Source organism: Gossypium hirsutum, chromosome A13 (assembly GCF_007990345.1).
Source record: "Gossypium hirsutum isolate 1008001.06 chromosome A13, Gossypium_hirsutum_v2.1, whole genome shotgun sequence".
In the NCBI taxonomy this organism is placed as follows: domain Eukaryota; kingdom Viridiplantae; phylum Streptophyta; class Magnoliopsida; order Malvales; family Malvaceae; genus Gossypium; species Gossypium hirsutum.
In genome coordinates this window covers 46,656,590-46,680,920 of record NC_053436.1, presented here as the reverse complement: position 1 = coordinate 46,680,920, position 24,331 = coordinate 46,656,590, and the positions used below count along the sequence as shown (strand labels likewise).

At 33.9% G+C, this 24,331-nt stretch overlaps 2 protein-coding genes across 6 annotated transcripts; both read right to left on the bottom strand.

Moving 5' to 3' along the window:
* Positions 1–1,671: 1,671 nt before the first annotated feature.
* Positions 1,672–5,606, bottom strand: LOC107893888 (uncharacterized). The gene is made up of 4 exons (XM_016819027.2): positions 4,915–5,606; positions 4,210–4,314; positions 3,903–4,077; positions 1,672–2,187 (listed from the first exon to the last, which is right to left on the bottom strand). Exons 1-4 carry the CDS (start codon positions 5,604–5,606, stop codon positions 2,026–2,028), a joined length of 1,134 nt encoding a protein of 377 aa, XP_016674516.1. The 3' UTR covers positions 1,672–2,025.
* Positions 5,607–5,645: 39 nt separating this feature from the next.
* Positions 5,646–16,029, bottom strand: LOC107893887 (uncharacterized). 5 transcript variants are annotated; one of them, XM_041086107.1, is made up of 7 exons: positions 15,664–16,029; positions 11,864–11,897; positions 9,474–9,599; positions 9,298–9,367; positions 7,633–7,919; positions 6,388–7,268; positions 5,646–6,275 (listed from the first exon to the last, which is right to left on the bottom strand). In XM_041086107.1, coding segments are annotated over exons 4-7 (1,800 nt in total). In that variant the 5' UTR covers positions 9,300–9,367; positions 9,474–9,599; positions 11,864–11,897; positions 15,664–16,029. The 5 variants fall into 5 exon arrangements, with proteins under 5 accessions (XP_040942041.1, XP_040942040.1, XP_040942042.1 ...); XM_041086106.1 differs by lacking the exon at positions 11,864–11,897; XM_041086108.1 differs by lacking the exons at positions 9,298–9,367; positions 11,864–11,897.
* Positions 16,030–24,331: the final 8,302 nt, after the last annotated feature.

The window sequence follows — 24,331 nt, the reverse complement described above, 5'->3', positions numbered from 1 at the left end:
AACCACATAAGGACCTCACAATTATAAAGCCAATTCAAGTAGCACTTTTAACAAGCAACAGGCAACTTTTACATTTTACGCGATTAGGTCCTTTTATCAAATTGAGCATACAAACAATCAAATTTTCAGACAAAACTTTCACATATGCTAATTCACACATCATAAGCATGGAAAATAATATTTAATTATTTTTATGACTCGGATATGTGGTCCCAAAACCACTGTTCTGACTATGGTTAAAAACGGACTGTTACGTCTGACATGAGAAAATATGAACAAGAAATGAATATTACAAGTGTCTGCCTGAAATATATGAAATCGAACCTGAATCTGAAAACATCCGAACCAAACTTAACCGAATCTGATGAAAGTTCAATCTTAAACCTGTTTGAGCCCACCCGTTTGCCATGAGGAGCAACGAAAATAGGCCTAATTTACAGCTAGAAGCTAAGCGTTAGGCGGAGTACGCCGTAGTGCCCAGCGCTTCGTTCTATTGGCTTTAAACACATCGCTATTTTCCTTCCTTCTTTCCTTCTGTTTCGTAAAAAGAAAGCTCTTTGTCGAGAGCATACGGTAGGAAGACGAAACCATTACCTATTATAGACTAACAGCTGAAACAACCGTATCCAAAATCCAAAAAAAAAATAAGATACCAAAATAAAAAAATAAAAAAAAAATTTGGAAAGTTTCGCCTGGCTTGATAGGTGACTTTCGAAAGATCCCAACGATTGAAAAAAGGGTTTCCGTTAGAGGAAACTAGGGTCGAAATCTGAGACCGATTTGATGGTGCACAAAGTGGGTTGAAGGGTTTGAAGATCAAAGTAAAAGTGAGAATTTAAAGGGTTTTCTGTTGCAAAAGATGTTTGAAAATCTAATTGGAGAACTTGGGATAGAAGAGGAGTGGACTGGTGGTCATTTTGGCTGGAAGAAGCTATCGGTGGTGATGGCTTTAATGGCCGCAAAAATCTTGTTTTAGGGGTCAGTGTTGGAGAAGTAAACCTTCCAGAGAAAATTAAAAGAGTAGCTAAATAATAATAATAATATGAAGAAACCGTTAAAGCGCTTACCACCAATTCAATAACATTTAACAACAATTTCAATAATGTTAGAAATCAGTTTGTAGTTTTCTTTTAATTATCTTACAAGTTCAACTTGGGATTAAGTATGCATGTGGGAGAGAAGCCATAGCCGAGAAACCAGCTCCTTTCCACTTGATTAATTGCTTGTCAATTAAATTCACTACTTTCAACCCAGAGATGATAGATGTTCATCAATGGCAATGCTATCTTATCAGATATACAAGTTTATGGTTTATAAATCTAGTTAACAGTTCTCTGTCTCCATCCTATTTTCTCATCATCACCAACCCTAGGAAAGGTCCCTGCTCTCTCGCTATCAAAATACTATATTCAACAAGTTTAGACAGTACAATTATACGAATGCATGTAAGCATGGAATACACATATTCTATTTGTTTTCATATACTCGTACTATCCGAGCATCTATGTTCAAAATTTGTATATGTTTCAATCACAAATGACGAACAAAATATTTTAGAGAAAAATGAAAATTCAAATAACTCTCTTTCCATTTCCATCCCCCTCTTTCCCTCTCAACCAAAATGGAGACGTGCTTCCCATTCCCTCCTACTTTCTCTCCATCCAAACTGACTATTCAAGATTTCAAGATATTTTATTTAGCTAATGCAAAACCGGCATGTGCATGGTCACAGTTTGACGAGTATAAACTGGCTAATTTTAAACTCTGATCAAACTTAATTACATTATTTAGCAGTACGCTAAAAGCTATGCACCCACCCTATTTGAAAATTCGAAGACTAACAGTCCTTCAAAATCAAAACAAAGGAACACATACAAACTGTACAAAAATGGTGCATTCACTGACCCCTATCAAGGTTAGCTTCTACCTGGATGTTGCTGAACTAGCTGAATAAGCTTACTTGTTGAGTTGCACGAAATTAACTATTGTTGCCTTGAGAAAAAGAACTCATAGTCAGGGTGCCTGTTAAGATGTCTTATTTCCCTTGGTGACAACTGCCCTTGCCATAAGAGATGCAGTCTCCTCCAAAGTCCTTAATCGCTCCTTCAGTATCCAGGATGGACTTAATCCCTGGTTTTCACAAATATCATTTATTGTAAAGTGCCTCGGCTGGAACCAGCATTCACCCTGTTCAAGTGAGGTGCATTTCTGATTAATGAATCCATCGTCTTTAAAAATAGATGCACTACATTACAAATGCAGCAGCAAAACAAAATTTAATAACTACCTGAAGAGACAGTGACAAAAATAAGAAGATATGCTTTGCATATTAGACCGGATCAAGGACATTATTATTTCATAATCAACAAATGGATAATTTCATGATTCTTATACTATGCAGTATTACACGAATGGAATGTTTACTATTGGAACCTAGTTCTATAATACACTACTTAAATAGAATAAACAACAAAGATAATAAATAATCAATAAAGGCAAACTCAATTCATGTATCTTGATCCATGAGGCTAGGATGCAGATTTTTTATTCAAGAGACAAAGACGCATTCTCCATATTCAAAGCTAATCAGCTAAGTTTCACCAATCAATTCCAGTTCCGATTTTATCTAAGGGCTCAAGCATAGTATAATCTTTTAATGTCATTGTTCACGGTATGGACTCAAGAGGTGAAGCTTTTTTTTTTTTTTTTTTTTTGGAAGGGGGAAGGGGGACAAAATGCAACTTTACTATTGAATTAACTTGAACGTTTGCAATCTTTAGAAGGGGCTAGAAGAACAATTTTTCATTTGGGGGGGAGGGGGGGCCAGCAAAGGCCCCCTACCTGCGGCCCTCTAGCACCACCCTGACCCTGACACTCGAGCAATACCAATAAGCACATCTATTTTGATAAGGAACTAAGATAACATACCAGAAAAGTTTATATTGACTTCTAAACATGAACAAACATCAGTTAGAAAGTTTTAAACAATACGGTTGCTTCTGTATTCGGTGCAAATGACCGGAAGAAGACAGTAATATGGGATGCTGATGAAATGGGGTGAAGTAGAATCACCCAATTAGGTAATTTTGCATCCGTAATCCTACCTTTCTGAAGCTCCTTAATCAGGTATATACAGATACAGGTACCAACATATATAAAGTACTTCTGCCAATTTCAACTTGAATGTAATTCTGAATATTTAGGGTGTCCCAAAATAATAATCACTCACGCAAAATATAATGGACAAGTATAAATTTTGGTACCTGAACTTGGCTTCAATTTGGTACCTAAGCTTCTTTTCAGTCCAATTAGGTACTTGAACTTGTCTTTAAGGTTCAATTTGATACCTAAAGTTTTTTTTTCTGAACTTGGCTTTTTGGTCCAAATTAGTACTTACGATAAATGACTTATTTGAACCATGAAGCCAAGTTCAGGTACCAAAAGATATATTTACCCAAATAAAATTCATTATTCCAATAACAGAGAATTACATAACTAACTCTTTAGACTCTTCTAGGTTGGGATTTTCATATGTGGATATAAAATTCAAACAAACCAGCCAAAAAACCCTGTCATTAAAGTAGAACTAACAAAATTTATAAGGCTGCTCTTGTCCATTAGAAACAAAACAGTATATACAGATGACTGTTTACATCTCGCAAAACCAAGCCTGGTTAATGTTCAAGAAGCACCTATCCAAGTTAAGGATTAGTGCATGTCCATATTAAGCTAAAAGAAATACATCAAAGTACAGTTGGATGTTTGCCAAACAAATAAATTAGGCAACACATCTTAAAGTCTGTTTTTCTTATTAGAAAAAGAAAAAAGAGCCCTGCAAAGCCACCAAAAGTATCAAAGTTTATATTCAAAATGATAGTAATTGAGTAATTTATTATGGGTACCTGAGCATTGTAACTCTGAAGACCTACAACAGGAGATACTATAGATGCATCCACACTAGGGTAATCAAACTTGGATCTTCTACGAACCAAAAGGCCAAGTGAATGGTAAGTCAAAAATGCTGCACGAAAATTCCCATCTGGGATTTTATAAATAGGATACCATGCAACAGAATACCTGAAATATAGAACAACAGAATATTAAAACAAGTATTGGTATATCTAGGTAATACAGAACTTTCATCTTACCTAAAATAAAACCAAAAGATGCATCATTATTTAGTTCAGTGAAGCATATTTTATCACTAACCAAGATTGAGGATGCAAATCATGTATATTTATGGAGTTCAGATAAACTGGATCTCCATATATTTTGCACTGAGGAGATGCATCATCTCTAACCAGGTCTTGTATCCTGAAACAAACAGAACCACGAAAATAGACTTGTTACTTCATTTGCAAAATAAAGCTTCCTGAAGCTGCCAACAAGAGAATAGGGTTAAACCAAACTATAGTGACTAATTAAATATATGCCAACCTGTATCTTCACCTGCTGTCCCACAATTAAATGCTTGTTTACTTTTAATCAAAACAAGGACAGTGAATTATAGATATCATTAGCAGCAAGAACATGCACAAATATAGCATAAAACAAAAGCCCACCTAAGACTTATAGTCTAAAAGAACCTTTCTACTGCATTCAGCCTAGCATTCTCTCCGAAGCAAGTGCAGCCAGATCACGATTCTACTCATCAAATGCATGAGAGGCCAAGAATAGTAAATGTAAAGTTTTATGAGTATTTAATGATGCAAAATGGCAAATTACTACACGCATGCTTAGCAGGTCTCAAGGGAGAATAAGGGAAAGGGTTGAAAGGAAACCAAGAAGCATGAAAGTAGATTCAACTTGGGGAGGAAACTTGATGCATAACAGAAAGTACTAAAATAAATAAATTTAGCTAACTGAAGTGAAATTTCAAAGGGAAACTACTAAAGAAATACAATTAACACTTACCTTTCATATAACGCCAGTCTTTGTTGAGGCTGTTCAGATTCAAAGTACTTAAAGGCCAGTTCAAGACAATCAGACTGTGAAATATCAACTGATTTAACACGCAACATATCTTCAGGAGAAACTGGAGAAGGTTCTGATCTAAACACATCATCAACTTGCAACTGACTACTTGGTTCTGCAGTGCGAGGCTGTGGAACAACTGCTGAAAATATTGGAATGGAACCACAATTAGTAGAGTTTCTTGAAGTGGAACTGATATCAGAAGTCACAGAAACACCAGGAGAAGAAATTCTGGTGTTATTCTGGGTGGAATGACTTTTACTGTTCCTGAAAAGTTGAACTGCTGACAAGTAAGGAATAAAGTGGGCACGAAATGCAAACTGATCAATACCCAATCTTTTTGGATTTTTATAATCTTCTGCCCTTATTTCTAATCCATATCTGCCATGTTTCTCATACCACTGCCACAGACATCCCAATGGGATGTTTGGTGTCTCATGTCTACACAATAGAGCACTAGGAACCTGGTCCAGCAAGCAAGTTTGACAACCTACTGAACTGTATGAATGACAAATAACTGGAGAGCAAAAGTGAAGAAGCCTTTCAAACTCGGCAATGGGACACCCAGTGGCCATCTGAACAGCTTCAGATGCCATATGTGCCTTATAGACATCATCCAATGCCTTTGCCATCTTGTTTAAATCAGTTGCAACTGCTAATAAATCTTGTTCTCAGGTTTCATCAATAAAGTAATCAGCCCCACTATGCTTGTTTTCATTCTCATTTAAACAAGCATCAAGATTCCTCAATTTTTTAATATTGTTCCCATTTTCGAGAAAACTAATTCCATGTCCTGGATCCTTCCCAGTCCTACATAGTGTTCCGGCATTCTCAGAAGAAGAAAGATTTTCAGAAAAAGAAGTAATGTTCCCCTCAAAGGTATTTTTGGAAGTCCAATCTTCAGCATCTGGCCCATTAGCATGTTCCAAAGACAAATTGGCAGATTTAGAAGATGTTTTCAATCCAAGATCCTTTATCCTAATGGGTATCCATTTCTGCATAACAGAACCCAAAGTATGGCTTTGCTTGCCATTTTCAGCCAGAGAAATTCCTTTTTCTATTTGAGCAATACCATTCACCATCAGATGAGGGAGATGAACTGGATTTTGTTCCTCAAGCAAATTTAGCTGATCCAAAGGGACAAATGACTTTTGCGGCAAGCTGTCTTGATTATCTACACATAGATTATTCAAACCTAAACCAGTACCACAGACAGTGTCACATGGTTCTGTGCTGCTTGGACCAGCTTGAAAGTTGTTAACTGATTCAGTTTTCATGGTCCCAAGCCTTGGACAATCAACCTGAGAAAAAGACCTTGAAAGATTTTTAGTTAATACATGGTCATACATAGGATTTGAAACATCTAATAGCACTTTTTGGCATGCTAGTCTTCACATGAGCATTTAAATTTACCTTGATGGGATGACATTCCTTCCTGGAAAAACTGTTGTTTTCTTGTTTTGATGCTGGAGTAACTTTTCTTTTGAACTTCCTAGGAACCATGCTTTTTAGCTTCCTCTTGCCATCAGTAATAGATAAGTTTGTTACATTGGTAGCATTAGGATTTCTTTTCAGCACAGGAGCATCCTTTAAAGAAACACTAAACTCTGAGCATATTGGACCCATTTTCTTCAATTCAGAGCAGCATTTCTCTACAGGATTCTTCTGAACCCTTTGCCAAACAGAATGACTGTTCTCTGTTATCATTCGACCATGCAAGCTTCCCATAGTTCCAGGTTTGCAAGTACTAGGAGTCCCAGGAATACATTTAAATTTCTTACCCCTCTTGCCTGATGCCACCATTCGTCCACCAAGGCTGCTACAAGCCAGACCATGCTTGCTTTCCCCCATATACTCATGGGTTTCTACAGTACTACATAATGATTTTTGATGATAGGAGTCCTCCTTGGTACTGGAACCGGGTAGCTCTGATTGACTGATTTCATGGATGTTGTCATTAAATGGCTTCACAATATGACCAGCACTTGTACTGTCTTCACTGTTTGAACCAACAGAAACTGAGTCCAAGGCTAGAGAATTATGCATATCAGAGAAATCCTTCTCATGTAAACCTTCTAGAGGGCCCATATGTGAAAGATGTTTCCTCTCTATAGCTCCTTGACACCAGGAAAGTTGCTGGTCTTCACTACCAATTTCACAATTATTTAAATGATGCTCCCTAGGAAACTTCTGAACTTGAGTAGGTACAACAGATCCAGTTATATCCACTTCGTCAACATCAGATGTGCTTATATTTGGTGAACCAGAACTTGTAACAGCACCATTGCTGCTTTCTGCAAAATCAATCACATTAAGCAAGCCATCAGAGGGTGAAACTTCTGGTGAAGTTGCACCTGATACTACTATACAACAATCTATGTCATTATTATCACAGATTTCAGATGCTGAAGTTGCACGGGTATACTGCGAATAAACTTCTGACTCCGTAGAGCCAACATCACAGAACTGTTTCTTTTTATGTTTTCCCTTTTTTTTTTGTCCTATTTTGTGAATTTCTCCTTTTGGACTTGTTTTCCTTGGAACAATCAATGAACATAGCAATAAATCCTTTTGACGTAACAGCAGAGGAACCATTGCAAGTGATGGAAAAATGATAGGAAGAATTGCTTGACACTTCACTAAATTTATTTATTTTACCAGAAAAGGTCTTGTTGCAAAATTGATGTTGGACATTGGATCCAGAAAAGCTTCTGCCTCTAAATGGCTTGGCAGGATAAGTAACTGCAGGTTGAGGCCCTTTCTGTGTCTTCCATCTATCAACCATAAATGAATTGACAGATGAAGAGGAGATCAGATGCAGGTCATTCATATTCACCTGATTTCCAGATCTTAAATGGTTAGTGTGATCAAAGCATTGCAAGGGTAGTGCAAAGATTCTCCACTGCCCATCAGATTCAAGTGTAGGGAATGTCGCAATGGCACACCTAAAACATTAATAGGCAAAAGACCCAGTCAAAATATCTAGCAAGTCCTCACAAAATTCAAGTGTAGGGAATGTCTAGCAATATGTATCAACAAACTAAACATATTTCCTGAATCATAAATTTACCCCAAGTAGAGATAGACAATTGAAATTTTTAAAAGAGTATGGCCTAAAGATATCTAGCAAGTCCTTACAAAATTTTTACACCCCTTGAGTCACATTTATACACAGTGCAGACAGACAATTGAAATTTTTAAGAGTGTTTGTCAAATCTTTGCAAATGAAATGCATAATTTGCATTAACTGGTGGTTTGGAAGAAGGAAAATAATTTGTCTATATGTTCTATACATTAAAAAACATAAAATCTTTTGGCTCCTCTATTTCCTTCTTTTTATTTATTCATTTTTTATTATTAGCTTTTGGTAGCAGGGAAAGGGTCATTCACTTCATTTTGCACGTCATTTCAACAAAATGTGAGGTACTTTATCTATGATATTTGTTCAAAAGAAAAGGAATTACTTTTCATTTAACAAAATATCCCTTCTTAAGAGATGGATTTCAACAGATTTGAAACAAAGATTTTCTTTCATATTGATCAGAATATTAAAAGTAAACAGTAACTTCTTTTTCATTCAATTCCAATTATAGAGTACTGAAGCTGGAATTTTGTATTTTCTTTTTTGTAGTACACAAAAGCTAGTTTCACGATATGGAAGAAAGATACAATATTAAGAAATGAGAAAGTATCTAAAGAGAGTTATTTGAAAACAATTATTAAGCATTCACATTGAATGCAGAAATCTAGGGAAAAAAATATTTGAGGAAGAAAATGAAGATTGACAGCTTAAGCACTATCTTAAGTACCAACAAAAAGAAATTTTATTAATTTCTATGTTTGGAATATGAATTGGGAGGATGGATTTGAATTTAGTTTGTTATATAAATTGTGAATGATGAAAGTAAATGTTATCTAAAATCTAATTAAGTTTCAGTACAGCTCTATATTAAAAATAGTTCAAGCGGATAACTTCAAATTTCCTGAATTGTTAAGATACTCCAAATCCTCTACTAAAACAAAAGAAACTATCAGGTCCATGATTTTCAAAATGATCAAGAAAGCCATTTTTTTTCATGAGCTAGATTGCCTTTTAAGCTAAATTAAGTTCAAGTTTTCAACTGAACTACAAGTGAAGAGGCAAAGGGCTTTTATTCAAGTCATAGTTAACACTAAACCCAGGTTTGAACCCTGGACACCACCTACCTCTTATCCAAAAGAAAAAAGGAGGAAAGAAGTTTAGGTTTCCAAAAAGCAACCTAAAGCAACTTTTGGTGAATCACTTTTAAATTAAAGCTGTAGAACATACAAGTATATTCTTACATATCTAACAACCAAAACTGGATTACTTCTGGTCAATGTTCCTCAAATTGAAAGGAGAAATTCCAGAGACCTGAATAATTTATTTATAGTGATAGAAAAAAATTTTATTCAAGCTGATCACAAAGTAAAAGATTAATAACTTAATAATTTAATATTGGCACAGGAAAGTATCTAACCTCTGATGATCTTCTTGAACCGTTAAGCTGCAAAAAATTCTTCGACCAGTTAGTCTGTCCTACCTCTGACACTTTCTGATTATCTAGATGGGTTTGTGGAAGGGCACAAGGCATCTTTTGCTATGTCTGTCAAAGTCAATAGCACAAACTGTTGAAATATGTATATATTTTAAATTTATTTAGGTAGATAATTCTTATTTAGGTAGATAAGTTTTATTCATATTCTAGGAATATTTTTATTTTATCTTTTAGTAGTTTATTAGGACAAGGGAACTATTTTCTTTTATATTTTAGTAGTTTATTAGAATAAGGGAACTATTTTCCCAATTAGGATTAGGACTCTTTTCTCTATTTAAGTTCAATTCTTCAATTAATAATATAGAACAGTTTTATTAAAAGCTCTCTTGAAAACTTTCATTGCATATGAGGTAGGTTAAAATCTCTAGTAACATCATGGTTAAAACAGCCTTCACTAGAGATAAGAAAAAATCTTGGTGCGATCAGTGCAAAAAATATTGGCACACTCGAGAAACGTGTTGGAAGCTCCATGGGAAACCGACAAATGGAAGGAAAAAGAGTAACAATGGTCGTGGTTCACAATTAGGGAATAACAGAGCTTCCCAAACAACTAATGGAAATTATAAGGGCCAAAGTTCTCTGGAAGGGTCTCCATTCACTAAGGAACAATTAGAGCATCTACACAAGTTTTTTCAATCACCACAATTTCGGATGAATTCTTCAATTCCTAACTCATCCAATAATCCTTCTTCCTTTTTTGCCCAATCAGGTACTGATTTTTCTGTTTTTTTCAGTGTCAAGCCTTGTAAAACAAACACATGGATCATTGATTCTGGAGCTAGTGATCACATGACTAGTAGTCATTTTCTTTTTTCAACTTACACACCTTGCGCAGGAAACAAAAAAATCAAAGTAGCAGATGGGTCCTTCTCGGCAATAGCCAGGAAATGCACTGTTAAAATTTCATCTTCCTTGGTTTTACATGATGTTTTTCATGTGCCAAATCTAGCTTGTAATCTCATATCGGTCAGTAAATTATCCCAGTCCTCAAATTGTCATGTTATTTTTGACTCCTCTATGTGTAAGTTTCAAGACATGGTCTCGGGGAGGATGATTGGCAATGCTAAAGAATTTGGTGGAATTTACTTCCTTGAAGACGACCATCTAAGTCAACCAACAACTACTTTATGTTTAAATTATGTTTCTGATAAGGTTATGATTTGGCATTATAGGCTTGGACATCCTAATTTTTACTATTTAAGATATTTGTTACTTAATCTTTTTAAAAATAAAAGACCTTCTTCATATCATTGTGAATTTTGTGAATTGGTTAAACATCATCGGTCATTCTTTCCACCTCAAAAATATAAAGCCTCCAAACCTTTTTCGTTAATTCATAGAAATATAAAGCCTCCAAACCTTTTTCGTTAATTCATAGTGATGTTTGGGGACCTTCAAAAGTCTCGACATTTTCAGGAAAACGTTAGTTTGTCACTTTTATTGATGATCATACTCGACTTTGTTGGGTGTTTTTATTAAAAGATAAGTTTGAAGTTAAAAATGTGTTTCAGTCTTTTTATGCTATGGTGAAAACACAATTTGGTGTGAAAATAAAAGTATTTCGGACTGACAATGGTAGAGAATTTTTTAGCGACCAATTAGATGTTTTCTTAACCAAACATGGAATAGTCCACCAAAGTTCTTGTACAAATACACCACAACAAAATGGGATTGCAGAAAGAAAAAACCGACATCTTTTGGAAGTAACTAGAGCCTTGATGTTCACTAGTCAGGTACCACGTTACCTTTGAGGCGAAGCCTTGTTAACAACTACATATCTTATTAATAGAATGCCCAGTAAAACTCTAAACTATAGAACTCCTTTTAGTCTCTTTAAAGATAATTTTCCTAACTCTAAATTGATCACAGATTTATCCCTCCGAGTTTTTGGGTGCAGTGTTTTTGTTCATCTTCACAACCAAGGTAAACTAGATCCTAGAGCAAAAAAATGTGTCTTTGTTGATTATGCTTCTACTAAAAAGGGTTACAAATGTTATGATCCAATTGATAGGAAGATTATTATTACCATGGATGTCACATTTATTGAAACACAATCTTATTTTGATTCTAATCTTCAGGGAGGGAATTATACTAAGGAAGATTCTATAATTGATCAAAAAAAGATTAGGAATATACAACATAGGGATTCTAATAATGGGGAAGGCGAATTTATAATTAACACAGAAATTAATGATGTTAATGTTAATGAAAAGGAGGATGAAGGTGTAGAGTCTAATTATGAGAATAAAAAATAAACAAAGGAGTTAATTGTTTATTCAAGAAGAAATCGAAATCAAGAAAGTGGAATTTACCAGATTCATCACCAAGAATCCGACCCGCAAGATCCTGTCAAAAGTCCAGGTAAAACTCATAATCCAGTCAATGAATTTTCTGATTTAAATATTCCAATTGCCAAAAGAAAAGGTGTTAGAAATATTGTCAAATATCCCATGTCTAACTTTGTATCCTATAAAGCCTTGTCTTCGACATTCTCAACCTTTGTTTCGTGTCTCGATACTGTACAAATACCCAAAAATGTGAAAGATGCTTTACAGGTTCCTGAGTGGAAAGAGGCTATTTTAGAGGAGATGCGCGCTCTTGAAAAAATAGGTACATGGGAAACAATGGAATTACCTATAAGGAAAAAAACAGTGGGCTGTAAATGGGTGTTCACAACCAAATTCAAACCAGATGGATCCTTAGATAGATACAAAGCCCGGTTGGTGGCTAAAGGGTACACTCAAACATACGGGATAAATTATCTTGAAACGTTTGCTCCAATGGCCAAATTAAATTCCGTTAGAGTTCTTTTATCAATTGCTGTTAATCTTGATTGGTCTTTACAGCAGTTAGATGTGAAGAATGCTTTCCTAAATGGAAAACTTGAAGAAGAAGTTTACATGGATCCTCCTCCAAGTTTTGAAGAAAAATTTGGAACTAGAGTATATAAACTCAAGAAATCTTTGTATGGTCTGAAGCAGTCTCCTCGAGCTTGGTTTGAACAATTCACTCAAGTTGTTAAAAAATAAAGTTACTCACAAGGGCAAGCTGATCACACAATGTTCTATCGACATTCACAAAAAGGTAGAATAGCAGTTATTATAGTTTATGTCAATGATATCATTCTTACAGGAGATGATGTGGATGAAATAAGGCGTCTCAAGGAGCATCTAGCATGCAGTTTGAGATTAAAGACTTGGGTCCTTTGAAATACTTTCTTGGAATAGAAGTTGCTCGATCAAAGAAGGGTCTTGTGGTCTCTCAGAAAAAATATGTGATTGATCTTTTAAAAGAGACTGGGATGAGTGGTTGCCGCCCAGCTGACACACCAATTGATCCAAATGTAAAATTCAGAAATAAAAAAGGTCGATTAGTTGATAAAGGGTAGTACCAAAGATTAGTTGGTAAGTTAATTTACTTATCACATACAAGGCCAGACATAACTTTTGCAGTGATTTTAGTGAGTCAATTTATGCACTCCCCAATGGAGGAACATGAAAAAACAATGTTTCGAATTCTAAGATACTTAAAGAGTTCACTGGGAAACGGCTTATTCTTCAAGAAATCCGAACAAAGAGGAATTGAAGCTTATACAGATGCAGATTGGGCAGGCTCAATAACGGATAGAAGATCTACATCAGGATACTGTACATTTGTTTGGGGAAACCTTGTGACTTGGCAAAGCAAAAAATAAAGTGTTGTAGCAAGAAGTAATGCAGAGGCTGAGTTTAGATCAATGGCTCAAGGAATTTGTGAAATGATGTGATTAAAAAGAACTATGGAAGAGCTGAGTAAACCAATAACTTCACCAATGAAGTTGTACTGTGATAGTAAAGCTGCCATTAATATTGCTCACAATCCAGTCCAACATGACAGAACTAAACATGTTGAGATTGATAGACACTTTATCAAGGAGAAGATTGAAGAAGACCAAGTGTGCATGCCGTTTGTTCCTTCAAAACAATAGATTGCTGACATACTCACCAAAGGACTCTCTAAGACAAACTTTGATTTTCTTGTAAACAAGTTGGGCATGATTGATATATATGCACCAACTTGAGGGAGGGTGTTGAAATATGTATATATTTTAAATTTATTTAGGTAGATAAATCTTGTTTAGGTAGATAAGTTTTATTCATATTCTAGGAATATTTTTATTTTATCTTTTAGTAGTTTATTAGGACAAGAGAACTATTTTCTTTTATATTTTAGTAGTTTATTAGAATAAGGGAACTATTTTCCCAATTAGGATTAGGACTCTTTTCTCTATTTAAGTTCAATTCTTCAATTAATAATATAGAACAGTTTTATTACAAGCTCTCTTGAAAACTTTCACAAACATATAAACAGGCAACCTTATAAAGAGCTGATGAAGAGTACTCCACTCAAAAGTTACATTTGAGAGCAAAGTTTTTCCACACAAGTTATAGAATGAACAGCTGTTTATAAAATCTATTGGCAAAAGCATAATGGCTACCAACAAATTTCAGTCAAAGAAAAGCTCTGAAAAATACCCAGATTAAAGTAACTATTCCAACTCAATATAGATCAAAGAAGAAAAAATAAAACTCAGGAATGGGGTATAAGAGAATTGGACAAACTATGGAAAAAAGATAGCTGATGTAAAAGACATTTTAGAGCCATTCAATGAACTAACCACTACTACCACACACACTAGTGATAGCCAAAAAGTTTAAAAAATAAGCAATCATCAAAAGTCTTTATGGAAAAATAATAAGAGGAAAGCAGGTTTTGCGTGTACCAATTTCTTGAAATTATATTTCCAATGCAAACATGGAAGTGCTAAACGATTTCAGTTTCTCGGGTAAATAGTGAAATGACCTTTCAAGCCAATTTTCACTTTAATTTCACATAGCATAAAATAGGAAGATTCTGGACTCAACTGAAGCAGAACTATTAGTGTGTGTCAAATAAACGGTCATAGTGAATATGATCTACTTAAGAAATAACTAAGGGCGGTAGTTCAGCTCAATCAAAAAAATCTATATTATTTGAAACCACAAAAGGCCACATAAACCACAATGTTAACTAGTTGCTCAATCATACTGCATGCAACAAACACCACAACTTTCGGAAAGCTGAAACAAAGAAACAGCCACACTAGTCAAAGAGTTGAACATAGGAAAGTCAAATCAGGTTCTCCCAACAACCAGAATAATCCAAGCTTTTGCAACATATGACAAGCAAGATGCTAGCAGCCATTAGTAGAGTTAGGAACATTAACCACAGACAATATAGGCAATTCAAGAAAAATGTTTGATGTCATATTTTCGGGTTTTTTTTTTTTTTTTTTTTTGCAAAATAAACAATGCAAATAAATTTCTCGTTTCCATTAACTTCAACTTTTCAGAGTGGGGGATTATTTGCCAATGTGTTCATAATGATATCTTATTTTAATCTTGTATTAAAAGAAAAACACATATAAAAGTAAATTTAATAAATATATTTAGTTTAACATAAAGTGTAATAAACAAACAAAAATGTCTAAAATTTATAGTAAAAATACATTAGACATATAAACATAATGAGTTACAATACGATCCCTATTTCTATAAAATCAAACAAATTTATATAATATAAAAATAAACATATTACAGAAAGAAAATTATAAAGAGTGTATGAATTAAATAATACCATCAAAAGTATAATCATATCAAATGTTTTTGGTTACTTCTTGAGAAGAAATTATCAGAATTAATATAAAAATATAATTAAAAAAATATTAATCAAAATTCTAATATAATTATATAAAAAAGCTAAGAAGATAATTCGATCTAATTATTTAATTAAATATAAGAAAACAATACAGAAAACCAATTCCTAATTATATTATGTTACTTTAAAATTTAAATACTAGTAACCTTATAATTTAGTTCATTATATATCTTTTACAACATGGAATAAAAGTGTTTGCATTTAAAATTCTGGAAAAAATAATTAGCAAACAAAGAAAAAAAATGGTAAAACCCAGAAAAGAGATGCTACACCAAAAGGGGGGGGGGAGCGATTTTACCAGAGCTTTCAAGAGAGCAGTAAAAATCTAATCCAACAAGAAAAATAAAGAATAAAAAAGAGGTTGAATTAAACTCACCAGAATCATGCGACGATTTGAAGCTTCGGGAAATTGAAAGAAGAAAAGAGTAAATGGAAATTGAAAATCATAATAGATAAAGAAGAGAGTGTGAAAATTCTAAAAATAAGGAGATTCCCAATTTTTCCCAACAATATCTGAGGAAACAATCTAAGGAGAGGTCAAAAAAAAAAGGGGAAAAGGTTCCCCAAATTTAGGTGTGAGGTTCAGATAGAATAGCTAGAATTAAGTATAGAAATAAATTTGCCATGTGATTTTCAACAATTAGTCTTCAATTTTCTTCAAAAACCAAAGGTTCAAAAATAGATGCCAGAAGGAAGGCCAGTACGATTCTTTATTGTCAAACACTTGCTACAGGCCCTTCCAGTTTTGTCAGTGTTTTTTTTTTTTTCAGTTCCACTTTTAGGGTGAGTTTAGATTGATAATTCCACAATTTTTAGGTTGAGTTTAGATGAATGGTGCGTTTATCTGTGCTCAATGTAAAAACAGTGATGGTGATGAAATTAGATACTGTAGCGTGAAATAAAAAATAAACTAAACGCACCGCACCGCACCAATCATCCATCCAAACTTACCTTAAGTTTGAATTGGGGGAAGGGGAGGGAAAGGAAAGATACGGCAAGTAAAAGAAAATAATTATGTTAAAAATATATAATATAAAAAATTCTAATATGGATATAATTATATTTGTAAAAATTTATGAATCTTTTTTCTTAAGATATCGCAATAATGTGAATGCAAACCGAGCCTTAATAAAATAAATTCTATAAGTATAAAATAATTTAATAAAAGATTATTTTTGAAGTTTAAATTTTTATCTTAGTGAGGCAAATCAAATAAAATTGTAAGGATTTTGAAAAATCGTCTCTCTAGATGGAATATGTTAAAAAAAATTACTTATTCAAATCTTATCTTGAAATTAATTAAAATTTTTGAATTCTTTTAAAATTCATTTTTAGAATTTAAAAAAATTATATAAATAAGTATTAAATTTATTTATTGAAAATTTAAGTACGGAATTTAAATTATAAATTTGTTTGATATATTAGTTAAACTAATTACAAAATGTAATTAGATTGTTTGATAAATATAGATTTTAAGTTATGAAAAATTAAATTATACATATTATCCTTAATTTAAAAATATTTCACTTTATTCTAAACAAAAATTCAAATTTTAAACGTAAAATATTGATAGGATAACATAATATTAAAATAAATGAAATAAAATTGAATTAATTGAAAATATTCTATATTAAGTGATAAATAGCTCTTATCTACTTATTATTTTTCACACTTTTTTATAGAAAAATTTTTATGAGGTTATTTTTATTTTGAATTATTAAACATGTGTAAAAGTTAAACAAGAATTGTCAGCTTAGTATCAATATACCCCCGATAAAAGCTACAAAAAGGAAAGGAAAAATTAGTTTTTTGAAAAAAACACACAGAAAAATCTAAATTAATTCATCATATGCGGGAAAGCCATTTGTTTTTTCAGCACAAAGACTAGCTCCGAGCTACTCAATAATGTTACCAAACACATGCACATCTTCTATCCTATCAGAAGCCATCTTAACAATGTGATCAGCCACTTGGTTCTTCTCTCTTGGAACATGTCTGACACTCCACTGATCCATAGTCTGTAATATCAGATAAATCCTTCTTACCAAAGCTGAGGTCGATTCAGCCAAGTGTCTATTTTGAAAGGCATTGACCACCTCTAAACTATCAGCATGGACAATTACCTTGTTGTAACCCTCATTCTATTCGCGTACCACACTTCTAGTAGCAATAAAACCTACACCTAACTTAACAGCCTCGTTAGTATGTAAGTTAATCCAATTACCTGAAAAAGGTAGGTTAAGAGCAATATCAAACTATCTTGGTGAGGCCTTCTTATGAGCTAAATCAAACTACTTAGCTTAGCTAACAGATGATTTAATAGTGTTAGAGGAACTCCAAGTTATTCCTTAAAACACGAAAAGGTTTTTATTTTTCCATATGCGCCAAGCAATTAAAACAAATAGGCAAGTCCAATTGATCCCTCATTTGGCATCCCTAAAGGATTGCATAAATTGGACTTTATCAATTCAAACAAGTTACTAGAGAAAAAAATGAAACTAAGTTGATGATTAATTAGCACAATACTTAACCAGACTTCTTTAGCAGCATGACAATCCCTAAGCACATGAAGAATGTCCTCAAAATCATGATTACGTAACAGAAAAAAAAAAGCCATCATAGTCAATGCCTCTTCTTATCCTCTCCACATTGATAAGAATATGTTGTTTAAACACGAGCTATAAGAAAATTCGAACACGTTGAGGTCTTTAAAACTTCTAACCTACTTTCCAACACTTATCCTTCGAATTCCACATGGTTTTTTTGAGAGACCAATACGCACATTTAACCCAAAACTCATTTGAGGTGCGAAGCCAATTAATTCTATCTGTTCATGCAAAAGGGTGAAGGGGAGGAATGCTTACTATTTTTTTGACAATAAACAGATCAAGATTCCACATACCCTCCTCTATTACCATATCGCTAAGAGTACAATCTAAATTAAAATACTTGTAAGCAAACATGTAATTTAACAACGACCCTAAGTTCGGAATCCAAAGATCCTTCCAGCACCAGACAAAATTCCCCTTCCTAACTGACCAAATTAAGTTCTCGCACAATAGAGGCCATACCTTGCAAGGGATCTCTATACAAAAGAACAGTTTCCTCGCACTATGCTAACATGTAGACGCTTCTTCATCCCATACTTTGACTGAAGAATATGAACCCAAAGGGCGTCATCCTTTGAGGCTAGGTTAAACCCCAACTTTAGTAGGAAAAAAGTATTTTGGTCCTCTAGGTGCCTGAAACCTAAACCTCCACATCTACGAGGTTGACAAATAGAGTCCCAATCAACCAAAGACATCTTCTTCCTTCTATTAATAGACCCCCTTATAAATTGTTAGACGATATGTTCAATTTGTTCGCATACACCTTTTAGAATCCTCATAGATTGCATAAAATAATTTGGGATGGAAAGAAATACTGATTGTGTGAGAGTAATTCTGCTTGCAAAAGAAAGTTGCCTAGCATCCCAGTTACTCAGCTTGCTTCAAACCTTCTTCAACACAAACCCAATGTACCATAAGTTACTTTGTCATGGAAGAGAGGGACTTCCAAGTATGTTCCAAGGTTATGAACTCTTTGGAAGCCAAGTAAAGTTCTCAACCTATCACTTAGTTCACTGTCCACACCTCTAGAGAAAAAAATATTGGTCTTACGAGCGTTAACATGATGACTTGAAAGAGAGTAGAACATGTCAATAATTTCTTTAAGATTCAAAGTATGTTATAAATCAACTTTGGAAAAAATAACCAGATCATCAGCAAAGAATAAGTTTGATAACTCTGGGCACGAACGATACAATTTGATAGGACTTCAATCACCACTTAAAATAGTTGAATGGATACCATATCCTAACCATTACATGCACAATGCAAACAAATATGGAGATAGAGGGCACCTCTGACAAATCCCTCTTGCAGGCATGAAATTTTGAGTTGGCACCCTATTCCACAAAATCTGCATAGTGGAATTCGAAATAGCTGGCATGACAACTTTCCTGAGAAAATCTAGAATTCCAACTGCTCAGAGCAAACCATCAATAAAGTCTCGTCGTACGTTTTCTCTAGATTAATTTTAACTTTCATCCACCTCTTCTTTTTACCCTTATAGAATGTATGACCTCCTAAGAGGTAAGAATATTATCAGAAATGTTCCTTCTCGAATGAATCCAGCTTGCTTAGGTGCAATGATTTTAGGAAAAACCACATTGAGCTAATTAGTTATGATCCTCATACTCAACTTGTATAAGACTGAATAGAGACTGATAGGTTGAAACTCGGAGATGCTCTCAAGGTTAGATACCTTAGAAATGAGAATAGTAAGCGTGTTGTTTAACCCCCGATCTATCATTTCACCATCAAACACTTATTTGAACCGCTCACAAATATTGCCACCAATACTCCTCTACTGGTTTTGGAAAAAAAAGCGCATGGAAACTATCACTGGCAGGGGCCTTCAAAGGTGCCATGTTAAAAAGAGCACTCTTAATTTCCTCATCTGAAATCACCTTCCCCAAGAAATCCTTATGACATTGGTCAAGCTATGGAAAAGAACTAGGAGGCAAGTCTCCCAACAATGTTGGCAGCTCCCCATACAACTTTTGAAAAAAACTGATCGTTTCATATTAGATATCATCTAGGTCAAAGATCTAATCTCCTACCTGATTCCTTAAAGCATTGATGCGATTAGCCTTCCTCCTTTGAAATGTGCAGTTATGAAAGAACCTAGTATCTTGATCCCCCAAATTAAGCCAATCACATTGAGCCTTTTGCTTCCACAAAAGCTCTTCATGATGAAGAATAGAGCCTAGCTCCTCTCTATCCTCCAACTCCCTTTGTATCAACCGAACTGAACCAGAGCATTTCATTGCCCTCTGTAAGCTAGATAAAGTGAAAATCAAACATGTTACCATTAAAACTCCACTTTATTTTTTTATGAAATCTGAAAACCTCGGATGTTCAATCCACCGAGCCAAAAGCTGAAAGGGTCAACCTCTAGATAAAATGAGTTTTGGTCTAGAATTAATACAAAGGGTCTTATGATTCAATTTGAGCCTCATCAAATGGGTAATGTCACACCTAGATTTCTTTAAGGTCTCGAATTTAAAGGATTTTTGGGAGTCAATTGAACAAAATAGTGGGTTAGTGGGCTTTACTTGGAATTTTGGAAAATTTTGTGATTGTCTGGTAAATACTTAAGTTTCAATTCTAGTTTGGTAAGGTTGGCACTGGCTGGTTCCTTAGTGGGGGACAAAATAATTAATGATGGATGGCTAAGGTTAACTATGGAGATTGTGCTAAATTAGGATATATATATGTGTGTGTGTGGGAGAAAAGAATTCTCCTCAATTAGTTTATAATTTTCTTATCCTCTACATCATCTTCTTCGGTTGTTTTGAAGAAGAAGAAAATTTAAGAGAGTCCTACATGAAGCAGTGGTCATGAGAATTGATTGGAAGTAGAGAAATTGAGGAATTAGTAAGCTCCCTTATCTTTCTGTACTCGTGGTTTAGAGGAAAAGAGAGGGTAAAGAATTCTTGATAAATTTTTAAACTAAGTTCTGGGTTTTAAGGCTTGAATACCTTTGATTCAACCGATATATGGTTGTTGTGCTTAGCTTCTAGAATGATGGAGGCTCTGGCATTTGGAAAAGCTAAGCTGACGAGGGTGAATAGGTCCAAGTGAGTTTCTATACTTTGTCGCTGGGTTATCATTGATAATGAACTGTTTGGATGGTTTGTGTTTGAGTTTGTCTGAAACTATTGTTGTGTATAAAAATGGTAAATAAGCATGTTGAATATGACTCATACCATGTAGATATGTACGATGGATGTCACATATATATGAATTGACTAAGTAATCAATGGCAAACTGTATGACATAGTAGTAAGTAATAAGTGTAATGACTTAAGCGATATGCATGATTATATTATATGCAAAGTATAGAGGAATTTACCTTGATGGAGTAGATAAAGATAGGAATAATTGGCATATTGGAGGAATGGGCAAACTGAAATAAGGATTCAAGGGAGCTTGGGTGGCATCGAGGAATGGTGTTACATCCCAAAAACCAGGTTAGAAGAACCGGGTTTGTAAAAATCTAGAGTGGTCACATCCCGATTTATAAAGCTTTATGCGTTTGTAAATAAATTGAGGGTTTGAAATAGATACCAAAATTAAGATTATAAATAAATAATTAAAGTATTAAAACAATATAACCAAACGAAACTTGATTATGAGGTTTAATTTGAAAATGATGTGTTTTAATTGAGTTAGGACCTAATTGAAAAAGAGGAGAAACAGGGAGTGACCAAAAGGGCAAATTGCCCAATTTTTAGTAAATTAATCTTCTACTAGGAATTTCCACTGCCTTTTTCTTCTCTCTCCTAACCTAAATCTCCATCCTAAGTTTAGAGAGTAAGTCTTTCCTATACTTGTTGCTTTTGTTGATAAGCCATGCCTAAGTAAGTTGGGTTGTATTGTGTGATGCTATTATAACAGGTAATATGTGAAAAAAACGTGAATATGATATGTGATATGTTGTTTTTAACGCACACATGAAATATGATATATGATAGCTCAAGGAGCATTATTTTGGCACTTAAATGCAATTAAATATGAGTCTGATAAACATGTATTGTGTATGAGATTGTGGTGTGAATGGATGGAAATGAAAAAAGTTTATTTGCATTAAAATAGTAAATAAATATGGGTAATTGTAGATATTCTAGCCTAATGATCTCTTGAAACCTGAGTTCGATTCTCTCCCTATTATATTTTTATTATTTTCGGCAAACTAGGGTAAACATCATATCCCGAAATAAATATATACAATTAAGAAATAAAATTAAGCAAGAAATGAGCTTGAGGCTTCATGGTTAAGATTTAGAGCATCTATCCTAAGGTCCTAGGTTTGAACCCCTCATTTTCCTTTTAACTTTGTGATTTCGGCAAATATGCCCCAAAACATATATACAATTAAGTGTCTAAAATAAGTAAGAAATAAGACATAGGCTAAATGGTTAAGGCGTTGGTGCATCCTCCTTAAAAGCCAAGGTTTAAGCCCCCTCCTTCCCCTTTTATTTTGTTAAAATTAGTTAAGAAATAAGCTATAGGCTTAATGGTTAAAGTGCTAGAGCCCTCTAGACTCATGTTCGAGCCCCCTCTTTTCCCTTCATTTTTCCAATTTCGAAAAGGCTAGGGGAAATTTACAAATTGCCGCCCCTCGCTCCTAAGTTGGGTAAATTGAATGTGTTGCCCCTAGGGTTTACAAACCCTAAGAATTAATCAATTTTTTTCTAATTAGAATTCATATATTGCCCTTTCTCAAAATTCCAATAGAATTATGATTCCACTTTCTTTTCCTAATTAGATTTTTATATTACCATTTTTCAAATCCGAATAGAATTTGCTCTCCATCTTTTTATTTCTTCTCTTGCTATTTTCTTTCCCTTTTTTTTACACCATATTTTCATCATAATTGTTGACAATTATTTTGCTTTCCCCGAATCAAATCCTTCCTCGTACATTTAATTTCTATTAGAGTTGAAAATGTTTGTCAATAACATCCCTATTATTGCCAATAATCGGTAAGTACATCTTGATTTCGATGTTTAGATCCTGAATTTTCGTAATATTTCTATCAGATGCTAATCTTATGTTCGATTAATCAATATTTTACGGTTCTTACCGAATCTTTTATTAATCTTGTCAAATCTTGAAACCAATCATTAATTCGGGTGTAAATATCATTTGAAGAATCAAATTTAGGTAAAACAAATCAGAATCGGGCATGATGGACATTGATCAAACTCCCAGTAAAAGGTGTATGTTCTTTCCCAAGTGAATTGGGGCAAACTATGTGTAGGATTAAGGCCACTAGGTCTCCCGCACGACCACCACACAACTATATGCCTATGTAAACCTTAGGCTAGTTCATGAAGAACACGACCTTAGCTCTTCCACATAGTCTGCCGCACGGTCGTTTCTCTTCTATAGGGTAATTTTTAACGTTTACCACACGGTCACAAACTGTTAAACGGCCTGGCCACAAGGCCGTGGGACCTCTATTTTATAATTTTGCCCAAAATTTTGTGAATTGTTCAGATTAGTCACTGTATAATTCCCAAATTATTTTTAGAGATTTTGTACACTCAATTGTGTCCCTGATATTATGAACATGCTAGAATTTGAGAGCTGATAATTGAATTACGAATATTATAATGATGATATGTAAATGTTGCATGTCTATTATCACTGTATTTATGATGAATTGTTATTATTATTCTCACCACTATATTACTGGTTGCATGTTCAGCATGCCTAACGCTACTATTGAACCGAAAATATGGTAGACATGTCTACTATAACACGCCAAACTCGATCTTTAAGGAGGATCTGAATCTGACATGTCACTTCTTAGAAATCATTATCTTGAATTGTTTTTGGCATATACATTATAAAACCATAATATTTGAAATAAACCTTTAATAAAATATGGAAAATAGTATAGAATTTCAATAATATGTTTTATCAACCTAAATAAAAATACTTCTAAACCATTCCATAAATTTTAATGAAACTTTATAGAGCCATAATTATTTAACACAAGTCTTAATTTCAATTTCTTTTCAAAATACAATCAGACATCACCCCCATCATCATGCATAATACAAAACAACAGAAGTCGCATAGTAGCAGATGTCTTCTAGCGTAGTCTAACAAAATGTCTTCCTTCAATAGTAAGCCTGAGAAGAAAAAAGGAAACAGGGTAAGTTCAAAGAACTTATTGAGTTCCATAAGAAGTCTTATCAATAATCGTTAATACTTCAAACATATCAAATCAAAAAGTCAAACACAATCACACAGTTCGCCAGATGGCAAGTACTATACAGAGACAATCTATACATCGGTTTACTATTCCTTTGGCACATACACTATGCCCATATGACCATACATATAAACCTTATTCATGCCAACCACGTACCCAGATCCTTAGTCAGATTCATATCATATATTCCATTCATATTTCTTTCTCTTTGG